Source organism: Sturnira hondurensis, unplaced genomic scaffold (genome assembly GCF_014824575.4).
Source record: "Sturnira hondurensis isolate 20B ecotype Veracruz unplaced genomic scaffold, ASM1482457v3 Scaffold0013034, whole genome shotgun sequence".
Classification (NCBI taxonomy): Eukaryota; Metazoa; Chordata; class Mammalia; order Chiroptera; family Phyllostomidae; genus Sturnira; species Sturnira hondurensis.
Window position 1 is genome coordinate 1 of NW_028085665.1, and position 10215 is coordinate 10215.

Genomic DNA, 10215 nt, shown 5'->3' on the forward strand with positions numbered 1-10215 from the left:
TCCCGTCTAGGCCTCCCGCTGCTCCTGCTGTAGGAGCCTCAGCTGCCACTCTCACCAGGCCTGCACGTTTGTCCCACTGCACGGGAGTTTGCCACCGCTGCAGTCAGCACTCCACCACTAGGTTTGCCCCCTGGGGCCTGCACGGTCCGTCTCACTGTGCGAGAATGTGGGACCGCGGTCAGTCTGCCCCACACCCCAACTGGGTCCAGGCTGCCTGTATGCCTGGTTCGGGGTTCCTTCCTGCCCGACCCTGCTCCGCTGCTGGCTCTGCCCCTCTTACCGTCTGGGTTGAACGGTTCGTTGTTGTCAGACTTCTGTATAGTTCAATGTTCTGTTCTTTGGCTCTGTCTTTGTTTACTGAACCTTTGTTGTATTCAGACTTGGTTGTGGGAGAAGGCACAGTGTTTCCACCTATGCCTCCATCTTGGCGGAAGTCCAAAAGCTTTCTAGTGTTCACCTTAAACACTATCTTGTTTATAAAGTGTTTGAATGATGCTTTGATAAGTTATAGATAATACCCTTTCACTTCTGAAGAGTTTTTCATTATAAATTGGTGCAGGGATTTAACAAAAGGGTTGCATTTGTTGATGTAGCTTTCTTTTTTGCTATTTCTTTTAATGTTGAATTTCACTGAATGAGTTTTTGACTCTAAAACCATTCATTCATTCCTGAAATCAGATATCCTCATTCTTGGGATATTTATCCAGTCCATATTCACGCATCCTTTTTTAAAAATTAAAAATAATATTGTATTTATTATTTTTTTGAAAGAGTGGAAGGGGAGGAGAAGAGAGGGAGAGAAACATCAATGTGTGGTTGCCTCTCACCCCTTACTGTGGACCTGGCCCACAACCTGGGCATGTGGCGTGACTGGGAATTGAACCTGTGATCCTTTGGTTCACAGGCCATCCCTCAACCCACTGAACCACACCAGCCAGGAGACACACATTGATTCTTGAGAAGTCTGTTGCTTTGGTTCCAAAGTGTATGGATAGTACTTATCTGTGAATGCATGATCAGGGGACTCTGGAGGGTCCCAGAAGCTGCTGGGGGTGCATGTCAGGTCCCCAGGCTGACTGGAGCCTTCCTGAGTGTCCTTAGGGGCAGCTCCTGTGCCTTCTGGGGTCCCTGCAGGCTCCCTCCCTGGAGTGTGGGGTCTGGGTGCTCCCAGGGCTAGTGGGCGGCCAGAGTCGCGTACACACTGGGCTCATCTGAGGGCTGGTGTGATGGGGAGGAAGGGGGTGCACCCGTCTTCCGTCTGGGGGTCATGAGGGTCAGCTGGGCGTAGGTCACATCCTGGGGGCCTTCAGAGGCAGCAGCCTGGAGCAGGGGGACAGTGAGAGGGGTGAAAGGGGGTTGGGGTTGGGGAAGCCTGGGGCCTGGAGAGGACGGGACCCACCTGACTGTCCATCTGTCTGTCCTCTTCTGTTTGTCTGCCCTTCCTGTCTGGCAACTCCTCTGACAGGGGGGGAGGAGAAGTGGCCACTCCTTGCTTGAGTCTTGATCTGAAGTTCACTTGGGCGTAGGTCACTTGCTTCGAATTGTCATCAGGCCCGTTCTGCTGCAGAGACAGTGAGACAGAACCAGCGTCTCTTTGATTCCAGTCAATTTTCCACGTGTAGCCAGATTCCTGATTTAAACTTTAAATCAGATTAAGTCACTCTTAGGATAGAATCTTCAGGTACTTCCTGAGCCTTGGGGCATCTGGAAGCTTCTGCAGTTCTGATTCTTAACCTAACACACTCTCTGTTGCTCATGCAGCTCTTGCTCCAGGGCCCATCTGTCTGAAGCAGCAGGTCCTGCCTCTGGACCTTTGCACCTGCTGTTTCGTCTGTTCCCTGCCCAGACCACACACTCTCTCCTTCCCAATGGAAGTGACCACTGCAGCGAACTGGGCAACAGGAAGGTTCTTGGTGGGTGTCCTGGACAGAAGCAGGGGTCTCACCTGAGGGTCCAGCTCTAGGCCCTCCCCAGGCTGTGGGTCCTTCAGGGCAGCACCTGCTGGGACAGAGTGGAGTGTGTCTCCTGGCAGGGACCCTGAGTGCTCAGGGCTGCAGACCAGCCTTCTCCCAGGTGGGCCGCTAACTCAGGGGTGAGGTGCAGGGCCAGGTCATGCTATGAATATCAGTCCTCACCTCTGACCCCCACACTCTCCCAGGCTGTCCCCTCCCCCATTGGCTTCTGAAATCCCTGTGCCCCCTCCCACAGGGTAGGGGTGCTTTCCTCTCACAAATGGGAGCTTTTGGGCATCAGCCTCTGTCTGGGCTGGTGAAGAGGGGCAGTGTCAGACTTGGGAGGGAAGGGACCGCTCCTGGAGTGATTCCCGAGGAAAGAAGGAAACCCTGACACACGCTTGTGTGTGTATTTCATATTTCAGGAGATTGAAGACAACAGAGGTTTACCTGAACTTTTGTACATGTACTGACATTAAGTGTATTCCTTCCAGATTTCTGATGTGAGATTCTGGAGAAATCCGTTGCTCAGTGTGCCTTCCCCATCTATTTGATTTCCTGTGCCAGGTGCTCTGAGCCCCTCTCTCCTGTGACCCAGGTCACCCCATGCCCTACTCACCTGACGTCCTGCCTTTGCGTTGACACCGGTGTCGGAGGAGGAGGAAGAGGAGGAGGGAGAGCAGCAGGACGAGGGCCCCCGAGACCCCAATCAGGATGTTCAGGGACCGGTCGAGACCTTGAGCTGGTGTGACATTGTGAGTGAACCAAGGGTGCCATTTAATGAGCACCTACTGTGTGCGAGGCATGTGCTGGGGTCTGTCTTTCATGTGCTCTGACCTCACAGCCCTGGTGCACCAGGAATGGCTGACCCCCCATCCAGTCACTGTGGCCCAGAGGTTAGCCACATGCCCCCGGTCACCCAGCCTGGTCGGGGCAGGGCTGGGACTGGACCCCAGGATGTGGGTTCCTGTGCTGTCCTCCTGTTCCTCCAGGTGGACACAGCTTCGCGTTCCGGGCTCCCTGGGAGGCCCCTTTCTAGGAGGTCAGAGCCAGAACTGGAAGGAAATCTAAGCCCTGGACCCCGAATCTCTCCTTCTACGCTTGGGACCCGGAGGCACAGAGGGGGCAAGGGTGTGGCCAAGTCCGAGCCTCCAGAGGCGCCTGAACTTGCCCAGGACTCAGCCCCTGTCCCCAGGGACACACCCACCATCTCCCCACATACACTCTCACTGATCGATCTGCAGGCCTGTCTGTGGATCCCCCAGTCCCACCCATGGGGGATTCTCCATCCTCAGGAACCTCCCAAAAATTCAGGATGGGGGTAATTGGTGGGGGCTGCCTTCACCCTGCTTCACCCTGGCTGCCCTTCCCACAGGTGGGACCACAGCATCTCCCTCTGTCATGAGCCCCCCGCTCATCGGCTGATTGCCTCACAGCTTTCGGGGTCCCATGATCCACCCCCAGAATCTCTGTCTGGCCCACAGCCTCCCTGGGAGCTAAGGGTGTCCGTGAGGGTGATGTTCTCTCTGGGAGCAAGTCCTCTGCTATACACCACACTTGACTCGGCCTTTTGTTCTCTGGGAGAAGGAGGGGGATCGGGATGGGTGCCCCTGGCCTGTCCTCCTTTTGCTCAGCCTGAGGCCTCTCCAGCCTCCCTGGGCTCCTAGAAGTTGTCTGGGCCCCACATGGGAGGATGAACTTCAGGCAGCAGTGAGGTAGTTCTGGTTGTTCAACCCTCTGTGAGGTGAGAGTCCCTCAGGCTGACCCTCATTCAGAGACCACCTCACTCTGTATCCAGCCAAAAGTTCCCTGGGGGACAGGGTGCTGACCTGATCAGGAGGACACAGGGGTGGGGCTAGGGATGCTCACCTGAAATCAGGAGCTCCAGAGGGTCACTGGGCTGTGACAGCTGGAAGGGGGAGGAGCTGAGTGAGCTGTAGCACCTGTAGGTCCCTTGGTGGCCCCAGGTCACAGGGCTGATGGTGAAGTTGGCCTGAGAGGGGGCCGCTGTGTCCTGCAGACAAAGCTGCTGGGGAGGATCCCGGGACCCCTCCCTGTGCAGGTGGAAGGTGTCAGCCCTGACCTCAGATTGACACTGCAGGGTCACGTTTGCTCCCCAGGGCACGGAGAGCCCAGGCAGGGCTGAGAGGGAGGGTTTTGTGTCCAGTCCTGGGGAGAGGAGGGCTGTGATGTGCAGGAGGTCCCAGCTTCCCCCATTCCCTTGACCCTGAGCTGAGGGACCATGTAGTTCCTTCCCCAGCTTCACTCTGTGACCCCTCTCAGCTCCTTTCATTCCCTCTCAGTGGCATCTTTTTTCTACAGGCCCCTAACATACTTTTTTTCTCTCCCTCCCCTAAACTTCAGCCTCCCTCAGCCTCTGCTCCAGAACGCTGACGTGGACCCCATCACAACCCAGGTGACCCCTGGTCTGAGCCCTGAGCAGACAGTCAGGACAGGGGGCGGGGCAGGCTGCTCACCTGCAATCAGGATGTCCAGGGGGGCGCTGGGGGCCGACCACACATGGAAGAGGTTGTGTCCACTGTAGCACCTGTACCGGCCCCCGTGGGTGAGGTTCACAGGGCCCATGGAGAAGTTGGGGCTGTGCTGCCCCTGGAGACGCTCGGGGGGTGTGGGCCCCTTATCCTTGGTCAGGGCAAATCTGTCAAAGCCTGGCTCTGAGTGACACTGGAGGGTCAGGCTGTCTCCAGGCAGCAGCAGGGGGCCTGGCTGGGCTGAGAGGGAGGGCTCCCTGTACAAGCCTGGGGAGAAGGGTTATTGTCACCCAGGGAACAGAAACACACACACACCGCCCACTGGGGCTGCAGGGAGAGCTCTCACGTGTCTCTCCCTAAGTCTCCTCCCTGTGGTTCTGTCCCCAATAAACTCCTGTCAGTGACCCCCACAACCGCCACAGCTTTCCTAGGCACAAGGTTTAGATCAGTTATTTGGGGCCCAGGAAAGAACTGCAGCCAAGTGTGGGCCACCTCACCTGTGACCTGGAGGTGCAGAGGGTCACTGGGCTGTGACCACACATTGGGGTTCGAGCTGGAGGAACCATAGCATCTGTAGGTCCCCCCATGGGAGGAGCTCAGGGGGCCCACAGGGAAGACAGCCTGCCTCCTCCTCTCATGGGATCTCCATTCTGATTTCCTGTGTTGGGGCGGCTCAGCCCCTCCCTCCTTCAGCAGGTGGAACGTGTCCAATGTGGACTGTGAGCTGCAGAAGAGGGACACGTTCCCTCCTGAGGTCACCACGGGGCCTGGCTGTGCTGAGAGGTAGGGTGCGCTGTGCGCTCCTGAGGGAGAAGGAGGATCTGAGTTAGAGGGGACTGTCACCCCACCTTCCCCAGGTGTGGACTGTGAGGGGTGAGACCCCCCTAAATCTCACTCTGTCCCCTTCATCCTCTAAGGAGGAGCCCACAGTGGGGAGGAGACCCGGGTCCCACTTACCTGTCACCAACAGGAACAGGGGATCACTCCTCTCAGACAGCCTGTCCCGAGTAATGTACACACACTGGTACAGCCCTGTGTGCTGTGGGCTCATGGACTGAATGAGAAACCCGATCTTGTTGCTGGAGGCCTGTGGGATGTTCACATCCAAGGGCTCAGAACTCCTCTCTTTATACAGAAGGTAGCCATCTGCCTGCAGAGACCCCTGACACCAGATGGTCACAGGGCTCCCCTTGCTGACGATGGGGCCTGGGTCAGCCCAGATGGAGGGTTTGGGATGAACTGCTGGAAAAGAATCAGACCCACAGCATCAGGGGGTATCCTTGTCCCCTCAGTTTCCCCGGCTGTCACTCCAAGGCCCCTCCCACACTGGTTACCATCAGCTCAGACCCAGAGTGTGTCCCCATCTGCCTAGGGGCATCTTTGTCCTGAAGCAGGTCTAGGGGTTGACTTAGGTGCCTGGACCTTGTCCTCTGGGTCCTGATGCGGCCCTGGAAGTGAGTCCCTGTGAGATTTTCCTCCAACTGATAAGATATGAGACAAGAGGTGTGGGATGGCTTAGGTCATCTCTTTTCTAATCTTCAATGTGTCTCTCAGACTAATGGGACCCAACTCCATTCCCCGAGGTGAGCATCTCTGGGGCTGGACTTGCATTGCTGTGGAAAGCCCAGATGCACACGGGGGACCTCAATTTGTCCTGAAGGTCAGGCCGTGAAGGAGTGACGGCTGGATGTACGTCTTCAATGCTCCACCTCAGCTGCCTCCTTGTGTCTCTGACTTGGGAACAGAATTTTCATGTCTCGTTCCTTTCTTCTTTCCACCAGTTTTTCTTCTCAAAAAGATAAGTAACTGACTATGTACAACACAGGCATTTTTGGCTTTGAGAATTGCCAAATTTAACATATCCTCTAAGTGTTCATTTAGTTTGTAATGTAATTGGAATATTGGTAAGATAGTAGCAAAAAGATATAGGAAAAACCAAAATCTTTAGATGCACACCTGCATAACAACACAGATCTCTGTGGGTCACAGGCCTGATAATGTGACCAATGAAGTCACAGGCCGTGCAGGGAACTCTGGGAGGGGGAGGGGGCACTGATGGGACTTCTGGTGGGAGGTGTTGTGGGGGATGACTTGACCCAGCTGACCAGCTGGTGTCATGGAAACGGAGTAGAAGCCCAGCCATCCTCCCACACCCAGGTAATGACAGGGGTCCCCCAGGGAGACAGGACAAGCCCAGGTTGGGCTCATGTTCTTTCTCCCACAGGGATTCTCTAGCATCCCAGTTCTAAACTGACTGAGCTGTTTCAAAACCTGGAGTGGATTCTGCTCTGATAGATGGGAGATGTGAGTCCCACATACAGGTAGGATGTTGTCACTGGGGTTCAGTTGAAGGGGGCTCTGTGAACTCTACTTTGACTTAAACTCTCAGAGGATCCCCATCACCCTGACTGATAATGAGAGTCCTCTGTGACTCGATCTCCTAGGTGGGATTTATTCCACTGGGACCAGAACAGCTCAGGGGCCTTGAGTCACCAACACAGACAGAGGCAGGAGGGGATCCTGCTCTTTTCTCCCCCTCTGAGCTGGGCATCTTGCCCTTCATGTATTTCCTCCCTGCTGATCACAAGGGACCCAGTGACCTCTCTGCTGCTTGAGGCAAGAGGCCCAAGTGATGTGTTGAAATATAAAGTGAGAAATAGCAGAAGCCTGGTGGAGTCTGTGTCTCCTCTGGGCTACGAGGACTCTGCTACCCAACAGACTTGAAGTTTGTCCATGTGGAGGACGGTCTGCAGACCCCAGCTGCTGCATGACACAGGAGCCAGGGGAGGCTGTGGGTGGGCCTGTCTCCTCCTGTCTCCCATAGTCCAATACATGTCCCCCAAATGTGCCTTCACACACTTTAGTGTCCTCTGTGCACACACCACCACTGAACAGACCCTCAATGGGGTGAGGCAAGGGGAGTGTGGGGACTCCCCACTTTCTCTGTCTTTTTCTGGAGTGGGATTCCCCCTATTGCTGACCTCACTGTTTCACCCTCCTTCCCGTCCCAGCCCAGAGCTGTCCTGGGATGGAGTCTGCTCCCTTAGTGGACCTGGGCTGGGGATCCTCACCTGATACCAGGAGCTCCAAGGGGTCACTGGGCTGTGACAGCTGGAAGGGGGAGGAGCTGAGTGAGCTGTAGCACCTGTAGGTCCCGTGGTGGCCCCAGGTCACAGGGCTGATGGTGAAGTTGGCCTGAGAGGGGGCCGCTGTGTCCTGCAGACGAAGCTGCTGGGGAGGGTCCCGGGACCCCTCCCTGTGCAGGTGGAAGGTGTCAGCCCTGACCTCAGATTGACACTGCAGGGTCACGGTCGCTCCCAGGGGCATGGATTGTCCAGGCTGGGCTGAGAGGGAGGGTTTCGTGTCCAGTCCTGGGGAGAGGAGGGCTGTGATGTGAAAGAGGTCATAGCTTCCCCCATTCCCTTGACCCTGAGCTGAGGGACCATGTAGTTCCTTCCCCAGCTTCATTCTGTGACCCCTCTCAGCTCCTTTCAGTCCCTCTCAGTGGCATCTTCTTTCTACAGGCCCCTAACATACTTTTTTTTCTCTAAACCTCCCCTAAACCTCAGCCTCCCTCAGCCTCTGCTCCGGAACCCTGACGTGGACCCCATCACCACCCAACAGACTTGAAGTTTGTCCATGTGGAGGAAGGTCTGCAGACCCCAGCTGCTGAGACCCCAGCTGCAGACCCCAGCTGCTCCGACCAGGTGACCCCAGGTCTGAGCCCTGTGCAGACAGTCAGAACAGGGGGCAGGGCAGGCTCCTCACCTGCAATCAGGATGTCCAGGGGGGCACTGGGGGCCGACCACACATGGGAGTGGTTGTGTCTACTGTAGCACCTGTATCGACCCCCGTGGGTGAGGTTCACAGGGCCCAGGGAGAAGTCCGATCTGTGCTGCCACTGCAGACGCTGGGGGGGTGTGGGCCCCTCATCCTTGGTCAGGGCAAATCTGTCAAAGCTGGGCTCTGAGTTACAGTGGAGGGTCAGGTTGTCTCCAGGCAGCAGCAGGGGCCCAGGCTGGGCTGAGAGGGAGGGCTCCCTGTACACACCTGGGGAGAAGGTCATTGTCATTCAGAGGACACACATCCATGGCCCTCTGGGGCTTCAGGGAGAGCTCTCACTTGTCCTTCTCTAAGGGTCCTGCCTGTGGTTCTGTCCCCATAAACCTGAATCACTGACCCCCCCACACCCAAGGGCTTTACTACCCACACGGTTTAGACCAGATACGTGGGGCACCAAAAAGTTTTGAAATCAAGTGTGGGCCACCTCTCCTGTGACCTCAAGGCATAGAGTCACTGGGCTGTGAGCACACATTGGAGTCAGAGCTGGAGGAACCATAGCATCTGTAGGTCCCCCCATGGGAGGAGCTCAGGGGGCCCACAGAGAACACAGCCTGCCTCCTCCTCTCATTGTATCTCCATTCCGATTTCCTGTGTTGGGGCAGCTCAGCCCCTCCCTCCTTCAGCAGGTGGAACCTGTCCCATGTGGACCCTGAGCTGCACAAGAGGGACACGTTCCCTCCTGAGGTCACCACCGGGCCTGGGTGGGCTAAGAGGGAGGGTGCACTGTACTCTCCTGAGGGAGGAGAATCTGAATTCAAGGGGACAGTTAACTTACCTCCCCTAGGTGGGTGCTGTGAGGGGTGAGGCCCCCTAAAGTCCCAGCTGTCCCCTTCATCCTCTAGGAGGAGCCCACAGTGGGGAGGAGACCCGGGTCCCCCTTACCTGTCAGCACCAGGAACAGGGGCTCACTCCTCTCAGACAGCCTGCCCCCAGTGCTGTACACACACTGGTACAGCCCTGCGTGCTGTGAGCTCATGGACTGAATGAGGAACCCGGTCTTGTTGCTGGAGGCCTGTGGGATGCTCGCATCCAAGGGCTCAGAGCTGCTGTCTTTCTACAGATCTTAGGCATCCACCTCCAGTGACCCCTGACACCAGATGGTCACAGGGCTCCCCTGTCTGACCCTGGTGTCTGGGTCAGCCAAGATGGAGGGTTTGGGGGGAACTTCTGGAAAGGGATCAGACCTGTAGGATAACGGGGGGCCTTGTCCCCTCAGTTTCCCTGGCTGTCACTCCAAGGCCCCTCCCACACTGGTCACCTTCAGCCCAGACCCAGTGTGTGTCCCCCAGCTGCCTAGGGACATCGTTGTGCTGAAGTAGGAGGTCTGGGGGACAACTTACCTGCCTGGACCTGGTGCCATGGGCCCCGACACAGCCCTGGAAGAGAGCACATGCGAGATTATCTTTCACCCCCACACAGAAGCTGCAGGCCTGCTCTGGCCCCTGAGTCCTGGAGTCAGATGTGAGGCTGAGCCTCCTCTTGTCCACCCAGATGCTCTGTCCCCAGGGAATCTTCTCATTCCTGGGTCTCTTGTAACCAGGACCTGAGAGATGATGGGACCCCATCCCTCCTCTTTCCCCCGTAGCTCACCGAGACAGAGAAGGACAGTGAGGGTGACGGTCGTGGTCCTTCCTGCCATGGTCACCAGTGTGCAGAGGATGTGTAAATTCACTGCAACTCAGAGTAACAAATGGGGTGTTCCACAGTCTCTGCTCTGTGTGAGAGGTCATGGGTTCCTCATCAGTGGCCTGGCAGGAAGGGAAGTAGCCCCTCCCTGAAGGATGGGCCTGAGGAGACAGGAAGCTCTGGAGATTTCAGATCTGAGTCTCAGTAGACCCCACATGCCCGGCACCCACCTGATGTGACACCCAAATCCAGAGGATGACTCCTGTCCCAGAACATGGGAATAGAGGACACCAGGCAGGACT

General features: G+C 56.5%; 1 protein-coding gene across 1 annotated transcript; it reads right to left on the reverse strand.

Moving 5' to 3' along the window:
- Positions 1–864: 864 nt before the first annotated feature.
- On the reverse strand, positions 865–8510 carry LOC118997303 (leukocyte immunoglobulin-like receptor subfamily B member 5). Its single transcript, XM_037060898.1, has 5 exons — positions 8213–8510; positions 2572–2688; positions 1946–1998; positions 1400–1561; positions 865–1320 (listed from the first exon to the last, which is right to left on the reverse strand). Exons 1-5 carry the CDS (start codon positions 8508–8510, stop codon positions 1174–1176), a joined length of 777 nt encoding a protein of 258 aa, XP_036916793.1. The 3' UTR covers positions 865–1173.
- Between the last annotated feature and the right edge of the window lie 1705 nt (positions 8511–10215).

Bases quoted from the DNA above. Each gene is read 5' to 3' on its own strand.
- LOC118997303 (XM_037060898.1), bottom strand. From the start codon at position 8,510: ATGACCTTCTCCCCAGGTGTGTACAGGGAGCCCTCCCTCTCAGCCCAG. The intron at 1,999-2,571 runs GTGAGTAGGGCA...CTGTCCCAGCAG, and splicing joins ACGCAAAGGCAGGACGTCAG to GTGCTGCCCTGAAGGACCCA. The intron at 1,562-1,945 runs GTGAGACCCCTG...CTGTCTCTGCAG, and splicing joins GCCTAGAGCTGGACCCTCAG to CAGAACGGGCCTGATGACAA.